The sequence below is a fragment of the Papaver somniferum genome, chromosome 9 (genome assembly GCF_003573695.1).
Source record: "Papaver somniferum cultivar HN1 chromosome 9, ASM357369v1, whole genome shotgun sequence".
NCBI classification, from domain to species: Eukaryota; Viridiplantae; Streptophyta; class Magnoliopsida; order Ranunculales; family Papaveraceae; genus Papaver; species Papaver somniferum.
In genome coordinates this window covers 166,254,298-166,280,752 of record NC_039366.1, presented here as the reverse complement: position 1 = coordinate 166,280,752, position 26,455 = coordinate 166,254,298, and the positions used below count along the sequence as shown (strand labels likewise).

The 26,455-nt window shown below is 38.0% G+C and overlaps 2 protein-coding genes across 4 annotated transcripts; both read right to left on the bottom strand.

The window, feature by feature from the left end:
- Nucleotides 1-19,847: 19,847 nt before the first annotated feature.
- LOC113313275 lies at nt 19,848-25,575 on the bottom strand. Of its 2 annotated transcripts, XM_026562024.1 has the most exons (9): nt 25,439-25,563; nt 25,112-25,275; nt 21,907-22,196; nt 21,692-21,802; nt 21,397-21,602; nt 21,032-21,175; nt 20,617-20,834; nt 20,257-20,515; nt 19,848-20,080 (listed from the first exon to the last, which is right to left on the bottom strand). In XM_026562024.1, the coding sequence occupies exons 3-9, from the start codon at nt 21,980-21,982 to the stop codon at nt 19,946-19,948; spliced, it is 1,149 nt and encodes a 382-aa protein (XP_026417809.1). In that variant the 5' UTR covers nt 21,983-22,196; nt 25,112-25,275; nt 25,439-25,563; the 3' UTR covers nt 19,848-19,945. The 2 variants fall into 2 exon arrangements, with proteins under 2 accessions (XP_026417809.1, XP_026417808.1); XM_026562023.1 differs by lacking the exon at nt 25,112-25,275 and having other exon boundaries at nt 25,439-25,575.
- LOC113313276 lies at nt 22,205-25,526 on the bottom strand. Of its 2 annotated transcripts, none has more exons than XM_026562027.1 (3): nt 25,439-25,526; nt 24,276-24,571; nt 22,205-24,187 (listed from the first exon to the last, which is right to left on the bottom strand). In XM_026562027.1, exon 3 carries the CDS (start codon nt 24,094-24,096, stop codon nt 22,954-22,956), a length of 1,143 nt encoding a protein of 380 aa, XP_026417812.1. In that variant the 5' UTR covers nt 24,097-24,187; nt 24,276-24,571; nt 25,439-25,526; the 3' UTR covers nt 22,205-22,953. The 2 variants fall into 2 exon arrangements, with proteins under 2 accessions (XP_026417812.1, XP_026417810.1); XM_026562025.1 differs by lacking the exon at nt 25,439-25,526 and having other exon boundaries at nt 24,276-24,389; nt 24,498-25,113.
- Nucleotides 25,576-26,455: the final 880 nt, after the last annotated feature.

Genomic DNA, 26,455 nt, shown 5'->3' with positions numbered 1-26,455 from the left:
AACTTCAGATTTCAATCGACCATCATCCATCAACAAACCTGAATCACCAACACAACCATCTCTTTCTGTTGATCTTCTCTACAATTTTAATTCTTAACAAATCCATTTTTGGTTTTCAGATTAAGCTCAGGCTTTTAGTTTCCATGGCCGAGCTTGGTTTCATGGCGGAGCTGTCGAGGAAGATGAGAGAAAAATGGAAAGAAAAAAGAAAAGAAGAGAAGATTTTGTTTATATATGGATGGAAAATATGGGTGGAATTGAAACTGACATGGGGTATGGTGGAGACTTATTTTCCACTGAACGAAGGAAAAGAAGTTCCCTGGAAATTGAAATCCTCCCTAAAAAAACCATACCAAACACTCATAAAATAAACTACCCCCTCCAACTACCTCCCCTAACTCCACTCCACCCTAAATTCCTTCGGTGCCAAACGCACTCTTACATGATTTTAAAAATCTTCTAACTGTAACAAAGAAAGATATTTTGATTTTGTATGAGCCAAAAACTCAATACATCAGATATTATCCTAGAGACTGTCATCAGAACCAAATTACTTTCATCCATCAAATAACCAAATTAATTTCAACAAGCAAAAAACATCTTGCAATATGAACCGGAAAATTACGCCTGGGACGCTAGGGCGCGCAGGTCATAACTCTCTCGATACGCCATGATGAAGCTACGATTTGGGCCTTAAGACTAGGCAAATGCACGTCAATTTGTCCTTGCAAGAATGCTCGTGGAGCACGATGTAGCTAACTTAGCTTCCACACCGTTCCAACTTACCCTTGTACAATAAAGGGTTTATTAAGAAAACAAAAACTTTCCTAAAACGGAAAAATGGCCTTTTGAGGCCCTAAACGATGGAATTTGGATAAAATCCCAAGACCGCGATGCATAGATCACGTCTTGATCATTGGTCCGTTTTCAATCAATTTAGACCCGTCTTGAGCTAAATTACGATACTCAGGTATTTTTAGCCTTCAGATAGGTTGTATCTTGCTCATATGCATCAACTGGTCCTTCTCGTGCCAAGGGTGGAGCTATCAGGCTCATGCTGTACTTTTCTTAGGCTTATGCAAGCTCCGTAAGTTACATATTGATGTAGCTTACTTTCGATATCATGCCCAATGTGTCATTGGTACATGCCTAAGTCGAATGCCTTGATAGGAAGTATGAGCATCCAAGGAATGGAATGCAACTTACCTCATCAAGTTTGGCCACAATCATCTCTTGCGTCGAGCTATTGAGCCAGATGATCTGAGAGGCCAGTACACCGCAATCATCTCTGAATTAGATGATATGAGCGACAAAGTGCTGGACCGGCAATGCTGCAACTCATTGCGGCTGCCTAGGTACCCTTCCCTATTCTAAAGGGATCAAGCACAAACCGTAGTTCATCCTCGAAGGGACAAAATCTTAACTCAACTCGTTTACAAGGTCGTGGCCTAGCAATAATGGTAATGTCCTGGTCCGTATATACCGTTTGGTCAAAATGCACAATGATTATGCATTATCTGGTCCGCGGCGTGGCATAGTGATGCCTTTGCACCATATGCCCCATTGTCCAGGCTACAGAGCTATAAATGAGACTTAGGCATCATTTATACTCTTCCAGCTAAGCTATGAATCTTACTTGGTGCATGGTCCGCATATGCACCTTCAACCAACTACCCCTCCCTATATATGTTAACTTGCAATTTCTACAACTTAGAATTAGGGACCAAATTGACATGCTTGCTTCACTATTCATGTACAATGATTGCGCATAATGATTGCGCAATACTCGTTTGGCCAGCCCTCTCTGGCCTGATGCACAATGATTGTGCAATACTGGCTCTAGGTCAATCGTCCGCTTAATGCGCAATGATTGCGCTGCAACGCTCAAGGCCATCTACCCAACTGGCCTAATGCATCATGACGATGCAACATTGGCTCTAGGCCAATATTCCTCTTAACGCGACAGAAACTTGAGATGTAGCTTCATCTCATGCCATGGTGCATCCTTCAGCATGCGTCATGCTAAAAACACGGGTTGTTACAAGTTAGTTGTGAATTAGTTAATTTTTATTTTTACCATTTTAGTTAGTGACTTAAATAGTCGGTCTGTTCAATTTATGACTTGTGACCGTCTGTCAATTCTATCCATCACAGCATTGTCTTGTATATAAACCACTGTCTATAATCTATTGAATCTACTGACAAGTTTTTTCACCTTTTTTACTAAATCTTCATGGTATCAGAGCGGCACTCGATCTGTTTTTTTTCCCTCCATTAATAAAGGGTTTAGTAAAGATTTTCTCAAATCTAAGATTCACATTTGAATTTGTTTTTTGTTATCAAATTTGTTAATCATTCTTCAGCATATTTTATCTAAAATAATCAATTCTTTTTTTGTTTCTTGAAGATATTTTCTTTGATTTTGTTCTACGATTAGTAATCTTGACGAAGTCATCATGGGTTCTCCTGCATCATAATCTTCAATTACAAATGTTCTCATTCACCAGCTTAGCAATTTGATTCAATTGAAGCTTAAAGAAGATGATTACTTTATTATCTGGAGAGTTTTCTTGACTCCATATGTCAAAAAATTCAAAATTCAACCATTTCTTGATGGAACTTTTGTTCCCATGTTCGATTCACATATAACATAAACCAATACAATCATGTTGGAATCCAGATTTTAATTTGCAGTCAATGCAGATCAGACTATTATTTTGTGGATACAATTAATGATCAAATTTAATAATCGTTTATTTTGTTGGGTCTGATACTTCTCATGAACTTTGGAAGAATATTACCTCAAGATCACTAAGATCCAACTCCATAGTCAGTTAAACATATTAACTTTACTTTTCTTGCTGAAGTTAAAAAATTGAAGATGAGTTAGCTACCGATAATTTTAAAGTTTCTAATGATTGGTAATGACTTTTTCTGATAAATGTTGTTTTTACGCCTTTTTGCACTCCAACCAGTTTTCTAGTCAAGAATTGCATAACTTGTTAATTAGTGAAGAAATTGGTGTTTCTAATTATCAAAAATATGTATTTGAACATATAGCCTTTTGCACTAACATATACCGATCAAATCAGTCCGTAGCTTTGCCAAGTTATTTCAATTATACTACTGGTCATAGTCCTAAGTATAAGGGAAAGCAACCATTCAGTCACAATTTTTGCCACTCAGGGAAACTATTCTAAACCTTCTCATACGCTTATTTTTGTACCAAGCCAAAGAAAAAAAAAAAGATCCTTCTGGTGACCGATCATACCTCTCAGATATGCTCCAATATATGACATACAACTTTTGAATGCAGGAGTAAGTTTAAATTTTTGTTTTTCAATGGAAGAATCCTCCCTAGAATCTTCATGTTATGCTTGCATCGACAAATATATGTGGAGAAAATCCTTTCCTTGTAGACTCTGGAGCCACTCACCATATTACTTATGCTGCTCTAACTTGGAAAATGTTACTTCTTAAAATGTGAAAAGGAGATGGTATCAAGTACGTCACCAATTTTTTCGTTCGAAAACCTGTATAGACAAAACCTAATACAATTGCAAGTAGATATATGATAAGAAACGATTTGTTTCTTAATCAACGACCAGCAGATTCAATCTCAAAAGGTCATGATTCAAAGAAATCAATAAACCAAGGGGTAGCAATTTGCTTAATAGTTTTCTTGTTTTGATTAATCAACTGATAAGGCCTATTTATAGGCTACATTACTTGGAAAATAAGAAAACAATACTACTCCTAAAATACTATTCCAAACAATTATAAACTCTAAATAAGATAATTATATACTTAAATATAATAAAATACCTAAATAAATATATTATCTCTAATAATAGATAATTTATGCTTATCTAATGCCTTGTGCCTCCATTGGACTTGTGTGCTCGCCGCGCCCTTCACTTGCTATAGGTGGCTTCCACAATCTTGAGAGACTTGACCCGTATAAAGGATCATATATGCCAAATATGCTTGAGTGACGCATCGGGTCAACACCGTTGACATGTTCCATAAAACGTGGTCTTATCATTCCACCCTCATTAAATGGGACTTTGCCCTCAAAGTCCAGTATATATATTGATACTGGATCCACGTGTGATCTTACCATTCCACCCTCCTTAAATATGACCTTGTCATCAGGGTTTGATTTTGAGGCACTTAAAATTTGGTTTTCTTCGTCGACAGTTGTCGAAGGAACATTAATGGTATCAGAAAAATTAATATCACTGGGTCTTGGAATCTCAATAGTGAAATAATCGTATGTAGTTGCAACAGGTTGCGGATTCACGACTTTATCTCTTTGATGCTCCTTGAACTCTTGGAATGCAGATTTCCAATAAGAACGACTTTCGTCTAAATCTTGGTGCAAATTAGCTAGTGCTAGCGTTGGGTCATCACTTCCGAAACGCTTTAATAAAGCAGAACAAAAATTATTCCAAGACCCCGAAATCTAACCTTGCATCCACTTATACCATTTGTATGGGCTACCGACAAGATGATTACTAGCTACCCTCACAAAATCTTCCGATAGAACTTTTCGAAACTCAAAAATTAATTGTGCTTGAAACAACCAACCTTCCGGATCTTCTCCATCAAATATTTGGCATAACAATTTCTTTGCGCTTCTCTGTTGGTACATACTGACATGGAAAGTTGATGGATTGTTGGGCTTGTTTGTTGGGCTAAATGTGTTCGATACATGCTGACCATGGATGTAACTGATGGACAAGAAAACTATGCAAGACAAGAAAACAATGCAAGACATGTATTATTTTTATTTTTTTATATGTTTTTTTAATAACAATGCAAGACACTTCGAGATGAAAACTATGCTGGCCTCAATTGGGAAAATATTATGCAAAAGATAACGTCCTTATGCAAGGTAAAGCGAACAGCTAGGGTTATTACTAGTGGATTTGTAAAAAGACAGATGCATGCAAAAGTTTCGGTGACAGAAAAGGTTTAATGGGTGACGTGATATGTGGAGATGCGTGGCTGTTATGTATGCACCTAAATAACTAGGGTTTGAACGGACCAAGTGGAGACAATATATATAATAACCCAAAACAAACAACTTACCAAACAAATTTGGAGATTGAAAAGATGAAGTTGTTGACCGCAACCGGATAGTCTATGCGAATTTCAGAGTTTTTTTTTAATGGAAACGGTGAAAGATGGTGATGGTAATGGGTGAAGCAGGGATGATGATGATGAAGGCGGAAATAAGCTGGGATATGAGCGAACTTGCTCTGATACCAATTGATAAGAAACGATTTGTTTCTTAATCAACGGCCAGCAGATTCAAGCTCAAAAGGTCATGATCCAAAGAAATCAATAAACCAAGGGGTAACAATTTGCTTAATAATTTTCTTGTTTTGATTAATCAACTGATAAGGCCTATTTATAGGCTACATTACTTGGAAAATAAGAAAACAATACCTAAATAAAATACTATTCCAAACAATTATAAACTCTAAATAAAATAATTGTATACTTAAAATATAATAAAATACCTAAATAAATATATTATCTCTAATAATAGATAATTTATGCTTATCCAATGCCTTGTGCCTCCATTGGACTTGTGTGCTCGCTGCGCCCTTCACTTGCTAGCCAGGGTGGCTTCCACAATCTTGAGATACTGGACCCGTATAAAGGCTCATATATGCCAAATATGCTTGAGTGACGCATCGGGTCAACACCGTTGACATGTTCCATAAAACGTGGTCTTATCAATCTAGTTAAAGATCCTTAAACAATATGTATATAAATTTTTTCTCTTATCTCTTCCGCGATCAATATGTATGAATAATAAATTTCGTTAACCTGGTTGTGTAGAAAAGTTTTTGGACGATCTCACTAATCAACATCTGAGATAAATCTAGTTATACCTAAATCAAGAGGGTTTGGATTCTGCCAAGTATGAAATTTGTTATCAATCTTTCAAGATATGAACTCTACAAGACTAAGTCTTGTAATTGATCACAAATGATAAAGACTTAAACTACCTAGATTTAATACGTATTACTTGTGTTATTCTTATTATAAGGATAAACAATATAATGCAGAAAGGGAAAGCACAAAACACCAGAAGTTTTGTTAACGAGGAAACTGCACTTGCAGAAAAACCTAGGACCTTGTCCAACTTTGAACACCAAACTGTATTAAGTCGCTACAGACACTAGTCTACTATCAAACTTCGGACTAGAATATGATTGAAACCGAAATAACCCTCCAAGCAATTCAGCCGCAGTCGTGCTTCTTACATCTCTTGATCCTCGCAAGTTTCTACGCAATTGATTCCCTTAGTTGACGTCATTTACTGCGTAACAATTGCTTCAACCTCAGTGAAGACTTTTGGTACCAACCTGCCTCTAAAAGATAATCTTATTTGATTTTCTTTTAAATCGTTTAGATCGAGGCTTGAAAATATGTTTGCAATAGACAAAGCTAGAAAACCTCACGAATCCCGAACACTTACACTCAGTCAGCTGAAAATCTTGGATTACTAACCAACTCTCAAGAACCAATTTGCATCACCCATTGCTTCTTCTTCTTCTTCTTCTTCAACTAGTGGTTCTTCTACGAATGGAACCTCTTGTTCTTCTTCTAGTTGTAACTCTTCTTCCACTTCTAACTCTTGTTCTTCCGTCGTGTCTTGACTTGGTTGGAGTATTGTGCCTATTCGAGTAGCTATCCCGCACCTTGGATAGTTTCAATCTTTAGAAGCCAGGGATTAGGTACCTGAAAACAATTCTCGCAAACAAGTGAGAAACAAGACAAGAGAACAAAAAGCAAATATGAAAGCAGAAATGATGATAAGAAATTAAAAACTTAACAACAAGTCGTATGCCTCCCCAACAGCGGCGCTAAAATTTGATCGTTGGCGTATGCGTCAAAAATAATTTCACTTTCTCACTCTACTAATATAAATGAAGTACATGGTAAGAAAGAGTTCGTTCCCACAGAGAGGCTTTTGTTGTTATAAAATTCAGTTTCTTAGTAACCAAGGGGGGAGATTTTTGTTTTAGAAAAACAATAAAAATAATTGAAAGCAATAAAATATGAAAATAATCAACAAGAGGAAGACATTGGTCACGGGATAGTATCATTCACAAACATGTATTTTCATCAATGACTAGAATTGATATTTTAATCTCTCATTTATTAAAAGTCCTAGGATACCTTGATCGCAAGTATATCCCGCTAATTCCCTGATTTCATCACAACCACATTAAAAGATGCATATGTGAATTCTTCCTAGAAAGCAACCTAAAGTGTAAAAGCACAATTAAGTTTAACTCCCTAAAAGCACTAAGTTCTATGGAATAAGACTAATCAAGGCAATCAAACGTGTAAAAGCACTAATTCGATTTAACCAAGGTTATGATTCACTTGTGACTAGTAGGATATATCACTACAAGCACTACCCACAATTATGCTGCTTAGAATCAGGGATAAACAACTTTTTCGTATTGAAAACCCTAAAATAGCTTTAGAAATGAATGCAAATCGGATTGATTCCGGACACAACCAAACAAACAATCAAAATCATATAACAATATAAACCATGAATCATAAACAATAAAGTTGAGACAAAACTAATTCATTGAAGTTGATATCATGTTATGAAATCAACTTTATCCCATAACCAATAATAGTATTTAGCCACTCATAGCTTTTGAGTTCATCATAATCATAATCAATAATAAAAATGAAGAAGATGAAACATAAAAATGAAAGCAAATCCTAGTAGAATCGCCGCTCTCCTCCAAAGCTCCCAGTAGAAAAATACGTGATCCTTAAGGAAATAGAAGCCTTTCCCTTTTGTAGCTTTTCTCCAACTTCTAAAATTAGGTCCAATCTCCAAAAGTCCATTACCAAAAAGTCCACCAAGCCCATAAAACAATGTGTATGAATGACCCATTAAAATTCTTGCCAAAAAGTATTCGCCGGAAAACTGGGGTCACGGGCCTGAATTTGACCGGGAAAGTCATCTCAGGTGACTGTAAAAGCCACCGGTCAAAACTGTTCAAACGGGTCAGCTCAGAAGTCAGACCGAGTCAAGGTGAATCAACTGAGTTAAGGCCGAGTCGACTAGTTGAGTCAGGGTCTAACTCATGGCTAACTCAGCTGACTTGGTTCTAGGCCAAAGCCATCTTGCACAGGCTAGAGCTTGTGCTGCACCATCAGCCTCATACTCTCAGCAACTTCACCAGCATCAGCTAACTTAATCCCCTGCAAACAACCATCATATCCTTTCTGCAATTGCACTAGTACCTTCTTGTTATTCTCTTGCTAGCTTCAGCAAACAACACCTCCAGCTGCATCATGCTTAGTTGTAACTGCTATTCATTAGCCAGTCCACTGCCGCGATATCTCAGCACCAACAACAGCTTGCTTCACTAGCAACTGCCAAACCTTTCCTCCTTTCTCAGCTCAAAACCTTCAGCACAACCTTGCACAGTCATCAACTCATTCTTGTACTTACTGCATACAGCTCACTCAATTCCTTGGTTTTGTTCTCAACTGCACAATCTATGTTCTAAGCATTTCCAGCATTAACAGCATACTTCCCAATCCTACATACAACACAGCAGCTGCAACAAGGCCATCACTGCCAAGCTCTTTTATCTTGTCTGGATTAGCTATTCCCTTTAACTCCTTAACTTCCTTGTTCATATCACCAGCTCAAGCTCAACCATTCTAGCTCTTCTTTCGCATTCCTGCATACTCTTGAGTCGCAGCCAAACGACCACACTATTACAGGAAATCCAACTCCAATCCATTGCAGTTACCGCCACCAACTGCGAATTCTATCAGCTCCATTAGAAACAACAATTTCTTCCATTCCTTGCGACTGCGAACACTGACCCAAGCCATTCTTCAATTTCCATCCCACACAACCACAACCACCACTGCAACAGTTGCACACTATCCAGCTTCCACAGCTTCAAGCTCAACTGCAATTCAGTAACTCCACCTGCTACATCACAGCTTCAGTCCCATGGATCTCTCTGCCGCTTCATTACTAGCTCATGCCTGCACAATCCTACACATTCATCTAGCATTCATTCTTTACAGCTCAACCAGACAACTTCTACAGTTCCAACTTTATCACAAGCAACACCTATTCCAACTGCACCATTACCAGCTCAAGTTCACCTGCAACACAACATCATTTCTTCCACTTAATCCTTGTCTGCAACCCAGCCATACCTCCTGCAATTTCAGCTTCAGTAGCAGCTGCCATCTTCATGTACTCCTGCAACAGTTCAAGTCCATCACCTCAATGAATGGCATCTGCAATACCACTTTACGTTCACGGCTGCAATTCTCAGCCAAGAGACCCATTAGCTCACGGGAACAGCCTCCCTGAGTTCAATTTCTCCTCTGCAAACATTTCAAACACCACAGATCCCAACTGAGACCAACCACCAATTGCAACACAAATTTGACCATTCAAGACTACCATTTCTTTCAATCTCAGTTCAAGCACTCCACATAACTGCTTTCAAATCAAACCCCATACACCGTTGAACTCATCCACTGTCGAACCTTAAATCTTCTTCTGTTGCTTTCAATCTCAGAAAACTGTCGCTTCTGAGTTCTAGGTCTCTCCATCGATCCATTTAATCTTCTCTAATTTCATATCAACCTCAAAACCATTCTCTTCATAGACCCATCTTCATATCTGTCTTGAACTCTCAATGATTCATTTTCATCACCAGATTCTTCCATCGTCCCTGTACTTCTTTGAAATTCCATGGCATGAGCTCAAACATCCACTGCAATCTAATTTCATGACCTAACTTCAATTTCTTAAGCAAAATCTTCAATTCATCCATAACCCATCTCTTCTGGTTCAGTTTCCTCTTTAGCAGCAACAAATCCATCTCCTCCTTCTCTTCAGAAACCCCATTTCCTCTTCAATCTCATCCTGCTCCTATGAATTAGTTCCAGATCCCCTTTCACACAACCGATTGAACCACAGCAACAGTATCTTCTCCTTCTCAAATTGACCTGGTCTGGATCTCTTCAATCATCAGAGTTCACAATTCTTCACAAATTTCTCTCGGCTTTGCAGTGGCAGCCGTAACTTCTCCAACTTTCAGACAAACAGCAGCTGCCGAAATGAATGAGAGAAAATTGATTCTCTCTGAAATTTAGGGCTCTGTACGAAATGAAATGGATATAGCCACCCAACTGACATAGATAAGGGGTAGTGTTACTAGTGTAGGAATTGGAATTGATATTGGCACCCTGCAGGTTAGGATAAGGCCACCCAGTCTTCAATTGGTTCTATTGAACTGTCAGTTCCTGGGAACTGACATCTCATTCTTCATCTCCGTTGATGCATAACTTTGGCTGGCTCCAACTATCACACGCCTGTGGATCCGCCTTTTTGCGCTTTCGCTCCAAATGGACGTTTTCTCCTTCTTTTGCTCATAATGACTCCAAAGTGCCTATGACACTCAAAACTAAATATAAGAGATGCAATTCACAAGAATAATAGCAAAGAAAGCATAAATACTATATATAAAATTAAGTGTTTTACAACACCTATCAAATTCCCCCACACTTAGACTTTGCTAGTCCTCGAGCAAATCAAACAAAACTTATTCTAAAGGATACATACAACTCACATGAGGGTTTACTAGAGATATACCCACAAAACCTACTTTTCCAACTTACTAGTTCTCCGTAATGATAGCATCCAACGCGCTAAGAAGACACAGAGATTCTGCACACTAGTCATAAGAAGTTAGACACATATATGAACATAATCTCATCCTTAAAAGTTGAGAGAGAAATAACCATCCCTTATCGAAAGAAATTCGGGTTCGGAGTGATCGAAAGTCTCGACTTTGCCTCACAAGAAAGGGTTTTATGAAGTTGCTCTCAATAATAAACAGCTTTTTATGGGTCACACATGTGTCCAGGTAGGAATGAAGAGAGAATCCTACGACACCTTGAATGGTAGGAAGGAAAAACCCTCCGAATTGTTTTGAAAACCCACATCTTTTATTAATTTTGAAAACCCTTTTTATGATGATCTCTAAGAAAGGAAATCAACCACTTAACGAAGGTGGGAGTATGCTTACTTACCTCGTTATCCGTTCGGCGTGCATTTAGTACCACTCTCACAGCATCCATAGAAACGTCTTCGGTCTTGAACTCCTGATGATAATTCTTCAAATCCGTAGAATCTTGACAATGTGATTCTTTCCTCTAATTCCTTATTGCTTGAAACTTCATTATCGATATTTCTTCTTCCATTGGCTTTATTGAATGAATACAAAACCAAAAACGAACCAAAATATGATGCAATGACTTTTTTTTTTTTTTTTTTTTTTTTTTTTTCACTTTTTTTTAGATGCAAGATAAAGTAAATACAAAATGAAACAAAACTAATAATGTACCTAACAAAATTTCTTTTGTCTCTTTTCTTTCTTTTTTTTTTTTTTTTTTTTTCTTTTTCACTTTTTTTTTTATAAGAGACCTAGCATAATGGTGACCATGTCTCAATTTTTTTCTTCTTTCTTTTAGACAAGAGAAAATAAAATACAAATAAGATAAAATAACAAATGCAAGTACAAAGGCCATGGTGTAAGTACTTTACCGCTTGATTCTTCACAACTTGTATGTCTCGATATCATAAACTTCTTGAATTCTCATCTTGATAATATTCACTCTTGTTGAATAGTCTTCAACTTGTAAAAATTCTGCTCCTTGTCTTGTTGCTATACTTGAATCTGAAATCTGCTCATTTCTGTAATGTTGCTTGTAAACCTTGAACGTCTTCAACTTTCCTTCGAATTTGTGATGCTCCTCTTGTTGATGATGATGGTGTTTCTATGGACTTGTTGGTGTAGAGAGAGATAAAGTGGATGGTGCTAACCGCGAACAAGATATCAAGTGGTATGTAAGTTAGCAATTCGATGTCACCATTCATGATTGATAAAATAGCACTCAAGAGATCAAAATAGTGCTTCTATTGGTGGGAGGTTGGGTAGATCACCATTCTACCCGGAGTTTACGTACGGTGACACACACTCTAAAAGCATATATTTAGACAAGTACAAAGAATTGAAGGTCGGTGCCTCACATGATGTAACAATGGGTCTCCACTATAGGGGATCACAACTCTAATACCGAATACAGTCTGCACCTAATTTTCCATTGGCATGGTTAAATCCAACTTTAACTCTCATACAAGTAAGAAACCCGATCATGTTCTCTGTCATCTCTAAGTTCAGTCACTCTTATGAGAATCTCTATGTAATCTTAGCGACATGTATACTATGTGACTCTAAACTAACTACAAGTTGGAGCTTTTTATTCACTATTTTACACAAAAGTTGAAAATTTCATGAAAAATTTACAATGCAAATGCTTAACCACTCCCCCACACTTAAACTGTACATTGTCCTCAATGTAAACTGAGTCATCCAAAGTAAGTGAAGGTGGGAAATTCTAACATGACACGTGACAAGAAATCAGAAAAAATAAAAACAAAACAAGACAAGAAATAAATACAAGACAAGAAATACTCATCCTTTGGGTTGCCTCCCATTTAGCGCTTGGTTTAAAGTCGTCAGCCCGACTATCTCCTTGCTTTTTATGCCTCCTCCAGAGGGAGTGCATCCACAAATTTAGCTCCTTCCACCACTTCGGAAGTGAAATTCTCATAATATGGTTTCAACCGGTGCCCATTAACTTTAAGTTCCTTGCCCGTAGCTATGCTACGAATTTCTACTGCACCATGAGAAAACACATTAGTAACAATAAAAGGTCTAATCCAACGTGACCTTAACTTACCATACACAAGCCTAAAGGGAGACTGTCATGTGGTTATTTTAGGAGGGGTGTACTTAGTAAAAACCTGGGATGCCTTTGTAATTTATTTTCCTTTTATTTTGAGCCACTCTCATCCGTCCACGTGCACTGCACGGATTTCTTCTTCCTTGGGAAGTTTAGCCCTACTAAATGTGTAAGAGAGGCGGACGGTTTGGCAATGAATTTATGATTTCTCAATAAGAACTTTTGTTCTCAGGCTGATTTTCGAATCAGAGTTACTAATTCTGGTAATCCTGTTGTTTCAATTTGTTCATAACAGAACAATTGGTATCAGAGCCGTTCGATTCTGTCACCATGGGAGGACAGGGAGCTCAAACTAATAAAGATTTACAGGATACTCGGAAGAAACAACAAACCCAAATAGATAAAGTAAATCAAGATGTATCGGAAATGAAGGAACAGCTGAGTCAAGTTCTTCTACAATTACAGAATCTAAATAACAAAGAAAGTAATCAAGGGGAATCATTCGTTGCACCAGCAGAAGGAAGTATTGTACCAGTTGTTAATCAACTCACTGAGAATCGATGTTTCAACAACTATAATCGATTTCCTAAGCTAGACTTCCCCAGATTCGACGGATCTAATCCAAAGGGGTGGGCTCAAAAGTGTGATAGATTTTTTCTCCTCCACAACATCAGAGAAGAGACTCAGAAGGTGCAGATGGCAGCGATGCACATAGACGGCAAAGCCGAGAGGTTGATTTCTAACCTACAAACTTACAGATCTATCTTATGTTGGTTTGAATTAGCTGAACAGGCCTGTTTGCGTTTTGAGAACCTATCTAACGACAATATTGTGGTATTTTTAATAAATTAGCTCACACAACTACAGTAGATGAATTTTTTGATGAATTTGAGGTTGCTAGATCTTTAATGATGAGCATTCATCCTGAGTTTCCAGAAAGCTATTATGTAATGAGCTTCATTGGAGCTCTTAAAAAGGAAATCCAACATAATGTTCTGATGTTTCACCCCACCACCCTCACGAGAGATTTTACTCTGGCAAGGTTGCAAGAACAATCATTAATCCACCAACAAAAAACATCAAAACCCACCCAGAAATTTTTCTTTAACTCTTTTTTTGGAAAACCTTCCTACCAGTCCAATTTCCAACAAAATCCATTAGGCCTCCCACCAACAAATTCGAAACCACCACCACCACTACTTCCTAAACCAGCAACACCCGCCCACCCTCCCATTAAAAGGCTCACTCCTGAACAACTCAAACTCAGGAAAGCACAAGGGTTGTGCTACAACTGTGATGAAGTCTATAGACAAGGTCATATCTGTAAAAAGCAACAGTTTTTCTGGATAGTTGGTGATTAGAGCACTACTGAGTTACCTGTGGAAGAAGATTTAACTCGGGAAACTGAGAATGCTACTTCAGAAGAGAGTGATGTTGAAATTTCTGTTCATGCTTTAACTGGTTCTCATTGTGGTGAAACAACAATAAGAATCCCTGGGCTTCTTAACAATCACTCTATTTCTATCCTCATTGACACATGCAGTACTCACAGTTTTATTGATTCATCTCTAGCTCACCAACTACATTGCAATGTACAACCTACTCCTCAGTTGCAAGTGACAGTAGCCAATGGTGACAAGACAACTAGTTCTGGCATTTGCAAATCCTTAAATTGGTCCATGCAGGGTCAGTCATTCTCTGCAGATCTCAGACTGCTCCCTCTTGGTGGCTGTGATATGGTGTTGGGCGCTGATTGGCTCAGACAAATGGGTAATGTGCTTTTCAACTTCACTACTTTAACAGTATCCTTCATATACCAGGGCACTGAAATTACTCTCACTGGCATGTCCAAATCTAATCTCCTAAAACCAATCAGTACCAAAGAAGCACATAAATTCTTTCAGAAAAATCCACATGGATTGTGTGCATAATTATGCTCCATCTCTGCCACTCAGGCACCTATTCCACCTTCCCCAGAAATTACTGCCTTATTACAAGATTTTCATGAAGTTTTTGAGGAACCATCCACCCTGCCTCCTCATAGAATCCTAGACCATACTATACCCCTCAAACCCAACTCCATTCCATTCAATCAAAGACCTTATAAGTGCCCTTATGTTCAAAAATCTGTCCTTGAAGATTTGATTCAACAAATGCTCTGTCAAGGCATTATCCAGCCAAGTCATAGCCCATTTGCCTCTCCAATTTTATTGGTCAAGAAAAAAGATAATAGCTGGATATTTTGTGTGGATTATAGAAGATTAAATGATATGACCATAAAAGACAAATTTCCCATTCCTATCATTGATGAACTTTTGGATGAGCTACATGGTGTTGCAGTTTTCACTAAGATTGATCTCAGGTCTGACTATCACCAAATCAGACTATTTCATCCTGATATTCACAAGACTGCATTTAGATCTCATCAAGGTCACTATGAATTTCTAGTCATGCCATTTGGCCTCACCAATGCCCCTGCCACCTTCCAAGCCCTGATGAATGATATTTTCAAACCATTTTTGAGGAAATTTGTGTTGGTCTTCTTTGATAACATTCTTGTTTATAGCCCTGACATGGAAACTCATAAGAAACACCTCCAGCAGGTCCTTTCTATCTTGCAACAACATCAGCTCCATGCTAAACTTTCTAAGTGTTATTTTGCTCAATCTGAATTAGAGTATTTGGGGCACATCATCATAGCTCAAGGAGTGGTAGGTGATCCAAACAAGATACAGAGTACGACTTCTTGGCCAATTCCTAAATCTATTAAGGAATTGAGAGGATTTTTAGGCCTCACAGGCTATTATAGAAAGTTTGTTAAAGGATATGGACATATCAGCAAACCACTAACTGAGTTATTGAAGAAAAATGCTTTCTTATGGTCTGAAGCTGCTACTACAGCCTTCAATCAACTCAAGGTGGCCATGACTACTACACCTGTCTTGGCACTCCCAGATTTTTCTAAAAAGTTCATCTTGGAGACATATGCTAGTGATACTGGTCTAGGTGCACTACTTATGCAAGAGGGGAGACCAATTGATTTTCATAGCAAACCATTGGGCCCTAAAGCTATGAGACTCTCTACATATGAGAAGGATCTCATGGTTGTAGGCTCAGCTGTTACCAAATGGAGACACTACCTCCAAGGACATCATTTCACCATCAAAACTGATCATGAGAGTATCAAATTATTTTTGGAGCATAAGATCACTACTGGACTACAACAAAAGTGGCTCATGAAGCTGTTGGGATTTGACTATGACATTCAGTACAAAAAGGGGAGTGACAACAAAGTTGCTGATGCATTATCTAGAAGGGCACACATTACAACTACTGTACAATCCATCACTATCTCCAAACCTATGTGGATGCAGGAAATTGCTTCTAGTTATACTGATGACCCTAAAGCTCAACAACTCATTGCTCAACTGCTAGTTTCTCCTTCTACAACTCCAAATTTCTCCTATCACCAAGAGATTCTCAGATATAAGTCCAGACTGTACATTGGTACTGCCAACAATGTAAGATCTTCTATCTTATCTTCTTTACACTCATCAGCCATTGGAGGTCACTCAGGTATACATGCTACTTATAATAGGGCTAAGCTACATTTCTTTTGGCCTAAAATGCAGCAAGACATTATCTCCTTGGTCACCTCTTGTGATATTTGTCAGAGAAACAAGCATGAAAACACCCTCCCTGCTGGCCTCTTACAACCACTACCCATTCCTAATCAAGCATGGCAGCATATATCCATGAATTTCATTGAAGGCCTGCCAAAGAGTGAGCACAAAGATGTCATATTAGTGGTAGTTGATAGGATCACAAAATACAGCCATTTCATTGCACTTCAAAACCCTTATTCTGCAATTACTGTTGCCAAAGCATTCCTACATAACATCTTCAAGTTGCATGGTTTACCCTCATCTATCACTTCTGACAGAGACAAGGTATTCACAAGTAACTTATGGAAAGACCTTTTTCATCACTTGTGAACCAGCCTCAAACTCAGTACTGCATATCATCCACAGACTGATGGACAAACAGAGAGGGTCAATGCTTGTCTGGAGAATTACTTAAGGTGCATGACAGGTTTTCAACCCAAGAAATGGTTCAGCTAGCTAGCTCTTGCAAAATGGTGGTACAATACTAGCAACCACACCAGCATTAAAATGTCCCCGTTTAAAGCTTTATATGGTTATGATGCTCCCCATTTGGATTTTCCTCCTAACATCACTACTTCTGTGGCTGCTGTTGAAGAGTATCTTATACACAGGAAAGCTATGCTTGATATTCTTAAAGATTCCTTATCTGTTGCTCAAGAAAGAATGAAGTTTTTTGCAGACCAAAACAGAACTGAGAGATCCTTTGAAGTGGGAGATTCAGTATACCTGAAGTTGCATCCATACAGACAAGTATCTGTCTCCCTAAGGAAGAATTTTAAGCTTTCAGCTAAGTACTATGGTCCCTTTACTGTCATTGCTAAAGTAGGGAACTTAGCTTATAAGCTACAACTGCCACCAGAGGCCAGAGTACACCTTGTGTTCCATGTCTCCCAGCTTAAGAAAAAGATTGGTTCTTCTTATGTCCCTTCTCCAACATTGCCACTAGTAGATCATGCAGGCCAGGTCATCATCACTCTTATCTCTGCCTTAAGCTACAGAACCATTACAAGGGGAGATTACCCTGTCACCAAGTACTCATTCATTGGTCTAATGCCACAGCTGAGGAAGCTACATGGGAAGATATTGCTACTATCCAAGCTCATTTTCCGGCTTTTGTCCTTGAGGACAAGGACAATTTGGAGGGATAGACAGTGTCATGTGGTTATTTTAGGAGGGGTGTACTTAGTAAAAATCTGGGGTGCCTTTGTAATTTATTTTCCTTTTATTTTGAGCCACTCTCATCCGTTCACGTGCACTGCACGGATTGCTTCTTCCTTGGGAAGTTTATCCCTATTAAATGTGTAAGAGAGGCGTCCGGTTTGGCAATGAATTTATGATTTCTCAATAAGAACTTTTGTTCTCAGGCTGATTTTAGAATCAGAGTTACTAATTCTGGTAATCCTGTTGTTTCAATTTGTTCATAACAGAACAGAGACATCCCAATAGGTGTCTTGTATGCGGTTCTATAAGCCCACAAAGCATCATTAAGTCGCATGCTCCAATCTTTCCTTGTTGGGTTTACCGTCTTCTCTAGAATGGATTTCACCACCCGGTTAGAAACCTCGGCTTGTCCATTTGTTTGGGGATGATAAGGTGTTGCAATCTTGTGCGACACATTGTAAAGAAAGATTATACTATTATTTTTATCTCATGGACTAAGTATATCATTGATCTGCTGCACAAGACTAGCATGCTTGGAGCTAAGTCATGCTCTACACCAACTACAACAGATTCAAAGATGAGTTAAACAGATGGTACTCCTTTAGATGATTATACTGCTTATAGGTCCCTAGTTGGTGCATTGTAGTACATCACTTGAGAAAGACCCGAAATTTGTTATTCTGTTAATGAGGTAGGCCAGCATATGCAGACTTCAATCAATGTTCACTTGGAAGTTGCAAAGAGACTTTTAAGGTACTAAAAAGTTATTATTGACTATGCTTATTGGTTATTTTTCTGCTGCAGACTGGCTGACATTCCAGATGAAAGAAAATCAACCAGTGAATTCTATGTTTTGGTGCCAATCTAATCAAGTGGCCATCAAGGAAACAAGTCATTGTGGCCACATCCATCACTGAAGATGAGTACATAATATTAGTCCAGACTGCAGCAGAAATTTATAGGTTTGTCATTGTTGAAGGATCTTCACATCTTTCTTTCCTATTACGTAGTGACAATATAAGTGTTATTTCTCTTACAGTCTGATTCTCCCAAGCTTTATTACCTTTATACCAACTTACAAATTGAAGATATTTTTACTAAAATTGAATGTTATATATACCCCGTATCAACTTGAGGGGTCTAATAATAAGTCTATCAGAGATGGTTGTGCCGTTAGTTACTTTCTATTTTTAATGTTTTTGTTAGTGATTTATAAGTGATCTAGATGTCCTGTCTCGTCTTTTCTATTCTTCGCTTGTGACAGCCACTTCTATCACTATATTTTCCGGTATATAATCAGTTGAGCCTAATGAAAACCTTTTTTACTAAATTTTCACTTTAAGATCCCTATTTCTAGAAAATTAATCACATACAGAAGGTGCCCAAGAATTAAGCAAAAAAAACTCAGTGTTTCACCAAGTTGTTCCCTTGTTGCATGAACTTCGATTGGGTCAAACTCCCAATATGTAGAGTACATATGGAGAATTCTGTTTTTGACTATATTTCTTACTTGCATCAAAGAAAAGAAAAAGAAGAATAATAACACACCCGACTTCATTTAGTTTACGTTCTATCTGCTCCACACTCGAGCAAAAGTATCAATACAAAACAGGTTTTGTACCGCACAATGATTGTGATATCTTTTCAATCTCCATATTTCCAGAAGATGTGCACAAACAAGAAGAAAATATCCAAAAGATGTGCTAACTAATTTTTTGGACACGAAAATGTTAATTTCTTCGTGAAAGCAAGTCATAAGATCCTTCCCCGGGAAAGGGGTAGTTAGATGACAGTAACCTAGTAGATTATGACTAACCACATAACATATCCTATTATTCCCAACAACAACTAAGAAAGAAAAACTAAAACTGATAATAAAACTCCATTAATCAAATCAAATGGGAATAGAGTATTTTGCAAACACCAACAAAAATGAATATCATATAATTCTTCCAGTGAACTTGAGTTGAGTTATTCAGTATGCTACTTTGTTTATATATAAAATTTGTATCCAAGATAGTATAAACTGACAGAGACAGCTTGGCGTCCAAATATTCCATCATTGAGAACAAGGTAGGCCTTGGATGTTATAAGGCTGGAATTGTGTCTTTCCCATGGTACCCTTGGTGATGGGAAGAAGGGAAAACAAAAGAATTGCAAAACATATCAAACCCAGGGAACTGAAATTGCAAAGACTTTTTCTATATAATTTTAACAGATACTCGCACAAAACTTAGTATTACAAGAAACACCAGTGAGCAAAAGAAACCATTAAACAATCAGAAATCATATTTAGTTCTCCCACTCATTAAAATAAGACACAGCATATCAGGGATGCTAGGAGAGGGAGAGGAATTGTAAAAGTTCCAGGACTCCAGCATTAGTCTTTTTCTTGATCCCTTGAAATGAACAACCTGTTAAAGAGCATCAAACATGTTAAGTATCTCTAGCAACTAAAATCTCCAGATAACTCGATTCAACAATGATATTTGGTCCCACAAAGAGTATTGTTCCAGTGGTTGGATTCAGAAACCAAAACATAAGCAACAGGCATAGTTTTAAGAGAACTTGGGTTTATGGGTTTGTTTACCTTAACATCCAAGGGCATGCCATGAAACTGCCCTGCTCCCTCTGGGGGTGTCCAATTATAAATCGCACATGGTAAGAAGAGAACTGATGCTCCGCGAATTTCGTCCATAAAAGGTTGTGGTCTAGTAAATCTTTTCGCATCAAATGAAGGATGAGACATTACAATCCAAGCCAAGGCTTTTTGGTCTCCTAGCATTCGTGAAGCTTCCATGTATTTGGAGCTGTATATTTCCAGAACTTCTTTTAGAAAGACTTTGGCCCTACAACCCAAGATTTCCAGTTTACATTTCAAAAGTTGACAAAATATTCACTTGACTAACTAAGAAGAAAAAACATGAGAAATGCAGGGTTGCTGACGTACCTAAGAATTCCATCGTGTGTTCCCCTCACTGCTATAAAACCTGAATTTAGAGGTTGCTCCTTGTTGTTCCGAAAAGTTAGAGCGAGATGAAACTTTGGATAGTTTTGAAATATCTGGCCTAAATCATCAACAACTGATATATCGGAGTCTGTGAAGATGTAATGATGATTATATTCTTGCTTGCGGGAGTGCTCCTCAAGCTTCATTTCTAGAAAAGCCTGAGCATAGAAGATCAAAAGCATAAGCAAGCAGTTGAAACAAGGTGGTGTACTAAGGTATTCGATCACGGCAGAGTAGAAGAAATGAAATTAGACAAGTATGCTAATTGGGAACTCAAAAATCTAGGGTATCAAGCAACCAGAAAAATTATCTCTGTACAAAATATATTACTATTGACAATGCAATGTACTCTTACAATGTAAGATTTGATTCTTTGAAGCATCAACTTGTCTCGCGAATATTCACCTGCAATAGGAACTACATTAACATTATTTCTGTGCATTGAAAGATCTGAAGCTGGATCAGTGAGAATGACTATGTTGCTCTGGGGCATTGACACCTGAAGAATGTCCAGTGTAAAATTTCAATTAACCTTAGTGAGACATAATTACAAAATGGGTTGCTTATTTGGCAAGTGCTTTTCAGCCTGGTGCTTACATCCCAAAGAAAGAAAAAGGTATATTTGCGCAGTTACGCTTCTTTGGTTTCCCTTTGATCATTTAGACTACGTGCTTTAGTTACTACAATGTGAAACCTTTCATAATCATAGGTTGTGAATACCTTTATGAAGTTAATAAAGACATCCAGAATAGCCAGTGATCTTTCCATTTTAGTGTATGAAGTTTCCCCAACAGTTACCAACTTTGATGATTTCTCCGCCGCAGAGGTGTTGTAAATAGTAAAGACAGTTACAATAGAGACGGCGTCCTCCGAATTCGGTATTTGTGGCAGGGCTGAAAACTGGTCCTTGTTTAAAGCTTTACGGTCTGAAGACACATACTCACATCAGCAAACATGTAATATCGAATCTGGCATGCTAAGAGTTACAATCGTGCACGATAAAGAACAAAAGTACCTTGACATTGCAATCGATCACGTAAACCCTGACCAGCAGCAGGGCCCAGAACTAGGTGGTCAAACTTTTCCTTGTGAGACTTGTGTGGCAAGCTCTGGTGCAATTCCATAACTGAAAAATGCAACATAATCGCCTGTGACTAGTGAACTTCACTAGCAAACATATCTATAGAAAATACGATTCGGTAATAGGATAGAGGAGAAGAGCCAGTTCACCTGAAAATAGGTAAGGAAGGAAGAATATGAGAGGAAGACAAAACAGAAATCGACGCCATCCATTGCAGTTTATCATGACTCACAAACTGCTCTAAGGTTCTGAGGCGAAGGACACAATCAGGGAGGGAAGAGGAAACTGCTGAATCATGGATGCAGGAATTGCTGTACCTGCTCCAATAGTTTGTTGCTCCACTTCATCTAAAGAGCAGAAAAATGAAAGAACTAACCAGCTAACTATTAAAAAACACCCATTTTACTCTTCAGAGATACCAATATAATCCCCTTACAACCTGCAGCATAAGTATAGGTAGGTTTTCATATTAGTCAGAAAATTAGCTTAAAGGAATAAATATGGTTTTTAAGGTAGTACGTGACGAGGAGTACAAGAAGAAAGAAAAAAGAGTATGAGGTATTTATAGGCTTATAATCATATTCCTGGACATGAAAAGACTAAGTGAAGCATTCAGTCAAGGAGGTGTTTTTACTCGCCAAGAATGCTTTATCTGAGATTCTTGTTATGTTACTTGATGAAATTCTTCATTCAATACTAACAAAGGAAAACAGGTTAAGAATCAGGTAACTTGTTGCTAAGCAGGTACTCCTACCTTAGATGGTCAAACAGTCACACCATCCCAGGCATCTCTGTAACCCTAACAAAACCTAATCACCAGTCAATATTTGGTTGAACAAGAAGCGTCAAGTAGCCTGCTGCCTGTAATACAGATCCGGTGGGGATGTCACAACTGGAAATGTACCCAGGCACCAATAGATCTCACAAAAATCCCCTTTTTGCTAGTCGAGGGTTTACTCATAAGTCATAATAAATGAATGTGCTATGTAGTTCAACTGATAAGGTTGGGATAAACATAAAAGTAAAAGAAAATGAAAAAGGCTTGGAGAAACACTGAACAGGACCTAAAGTTCCATTAGAAACAGCTTTAAGCAGAATTTTGACTATGGTTGAATTGCGAAAAGGAAGATTAGAAAATTATCCATCACAATTGGTACATCTTGAATTATATCAAAAGCCTAGATGCCAAAGAACACTTATTTAAATGATTTTGCAGGTGGATCCTCGACATCAGAATCCAGTTCCCACCAAGGCTTAGTAATTTCATTCTGGATATGAGCCCCAAAAACCTCAGACTCGACATCCCCATCCTTGTTCTCAAATTCAAATTTGTCTATGTCAGATTCATCTTCCTTAGACTCTGGTTTGTATGTCCACTCAAGTCTTTCAGGCACATGTTGATCCTTCCAACGTCCCATAACTGATACTGCCTCCTTTTTAGCTTTACCTAACATGATTTCTTGCCACGAAAATTCCACATCTGCACATCTTTTTAGAGACCCATCTTTGCTATCTCCTACGACAACCGTCGTAAGACCTCTTTGTCTTGCTTCCCTCAAAACATCCACAAAGTCAGGATCATCCGATACAAGAACTACACAATCGGCGTGTTTACGATGCATCATTTCAACCATATGCTCCCGCAACACAGTATTTGCAGCCTGGGGCTTATCCGACACAAATTGTACCCAAAACCCAGCCCTCTTAAGTTCATCCACAAGACCATAACCAACTTTTGGAGTCAAGACATCCCTGGCAGCATTCTTATACTTCTCCATCTTCATTGACAACTTACCATCCAATTTTATTCTCCGGGACCCTCTGGATGATTCTAGGCGATTCAAACGTTTCACCTGTTCCCGCATGTGAATCTTAAAATGATTAAAAAGCTTATCATTTGTATGGAATTTCCTCCCACAGACTTGACATGCAAAAGGGACAAGGGGATTAATCACGCCACTGCTCTCCAACTGATTCAGTATCTTCCTCTCTTTCCTTAATTCTTGAACAGCAGATGGCATATAGCTTAATGCATAAAGATTGGCATATGCTACCTTATACCTTACATAACCAAAAGAAGATGCCATCTTCTTCAGCCTACTCGCTACATCCAATGGTGAAAATGATTTGAATGGTTTATTATCCAAGTCCCAGAATACAGCTACCTTCTTCACATCAATTTTTGACTTTAATAAGGTGCATTTTCCTACTGAATTATATCCCGAATTCGGTATGCTATGAGAAAATTTAACTAAGGGGAGATATGTGTGTTTACAAGGCGATATTTTATTAGATCTTAACGCAGAGAAAAGAAATGAAAACCTTAAAAACTCAATCATAGCCAAATTGTAAAATCTAGTATTAATTAACAGGAAATCTAGGTAAACTTTCAGAGGCACGAACGATGTTCCTGCCGTTCCGTTCCAAAACCTGTAAAGACACGTCGCATGACATGAGAAGACTTGTTTATATGTTATTAGACACTTTTTTTCTTCATGTAATTTTATTCTCACTTTACCTTTAATAAATAATAGTATGTTGTTACTTGTTACTCGGTAGTAAGAATTATGGTCCAAGAAATGTACACAACCTTCTACAACTTGTACTCTGTCTGTAAGAATCGAACCCCAACCTTATGATAGTATGTTGTTACTTGTTACTCGGTAGTAAGAATTATGGTCCAAGAAATGTACACAACCTTCTACAACTTGTACTCTGTCTGTAAGAATCGAACCCCAACCTTATGGCAAAAAGCCGTGCGCTCTAGCTACTGAGCTTAGACGGCAAAAACTGAGTTCAGCACGTGTACTATAGCTGGGTAACCAATAATATTCCCCAGTGAATTTGATTGAGTAATCTCAAATCCAATAAAACCACTATAAAATATCAGAATGTATTTCAACACAACAATAAGACTATAATATTTTAGTGTATACTCTGGGAAGTGGTACCTTATGCAAATACATGACTTGACATCTTTAACTGCTTGCAAAATAAAAAGGTAAAAGAAACGGACTCATGTAAAGCAATAAGGACCACAATTATTGTAGTTCTAGCATGTATTCACAATGGCTAGTATTTGATGTACAATGTTTTAAAATCTGCTTGCATGAACAACAAATAAAAACTTATGATTGACATCTCCACGATTTTGCAGTTCCACCAGCAAAGTAAACATTTCCCAAGGCATTAAAGGAAATTGATTCATCCTCCTAAACAGATATCACATCCTTCTAAGAAAATAACATCACTATACGCTTTTTGATACTATAAACATATCATTTTAACTTAAATAGCTGTTGACGGACATCATGAAATGCTTTTAAATGGCAACAAAAGTACTTAATGGCTCACCTTCATCGTTTTTCTGTGTGCATATATTCTGATTTATACATACTTAATGACCAAATTATGAGATTCTAAATGAATGTACGTTTTTAACTTCCATCGAAAACAGCTAAACTTGGTATTCCTTGTACGTATATGGACTGAGTGAAATATGCTTATGAGACCATCAACTGTAATTAAGTAGCAACAGAAGTTTAATTAAAAAAGAAAGAAGTTATTTTCATTTGGGCATTTTGTCAAACAGTTGAGGTTCAAATTGAAGTAAACCATAGAACATGCACCAATGATAGAAAAATCAGGTGGATCTTTACATAAATTGATGATCCAACTTACCTAAATTAATGTAGTTCTGATCGGAAGGTTGGATCTTTAGAAACCCCAAAGTTGCGAATCCAAATCACCTGAATCCACCCAAATGAAGAGAAGTAGAGATTTAACTTTGATTGTGATCGGTTGATTTGTTAATACCTAATTTTTCTATTTTCACGGTTGTATAGCCAGTGAGGAGAACTCTCAAATGTGACGACTGTTAGAGAGAAGAAGACAACAGAGTTTTCGTTTCGTCGGGAAGGAATGTTGATAGTAGTAAGAGATCCTTATCAGATGGACGGGTCAATCAAATTCCGAGCTACGGAGGATCGGAGAGTGAAGAAGACGGTAGAGGGAACAAAAGGATTTATAGATGAGTGCTAAATCGTGTTGCAAGCCTTGGGGTCTGTTTTCTTAACAGCTGCAAATACGGGCATTGGCCGCATTGCCACATTGTTGTAACTTTGTATACATGTGTTGATGGTTTTTAGTTTAGGGTTAAAATTGTAAAACCTTGCATCAGATGTGACGTCATTCTGTAAGGAAACGGTGCTGCGACTACTAACTTCTCCACCGACATATTTATTGAGCCGCTCAATATACTTTTATCCATAACACTCTGTAAATTTCGACACCTCGCCAATACGAGACTCACTGAGTACTTTCCTGTGCTATGTTCCCCAGCAGAACCCTTAATCGGTATGGCATGACGGATTTATGTTCACTCACAGCGGAGTAGCATGAACCTCCAAGTACCAAAGTTAAGGCCATTGCACGAAATGCTCAGACAGAAAGCACACTGCATTCTGTAGATAAAGATTTTTGCATGGCAGCGTACAAAATCCAGCTAATTGTTGTGATACCTCGCAAAGAACTCATAAACCCAACTAATTTGCAAATTACGGTTTCGCGCTCCGCGCAGTATGCCGGACCCCGTTGGTCGAAACCATGCTTAAACAAGCTAGGCAACTGAATCCGCCACAGCGCGCTAAAAGTGCGGTCGCGCCCTAGCATGCCGACCCTCTTTCCATCGACCAATCA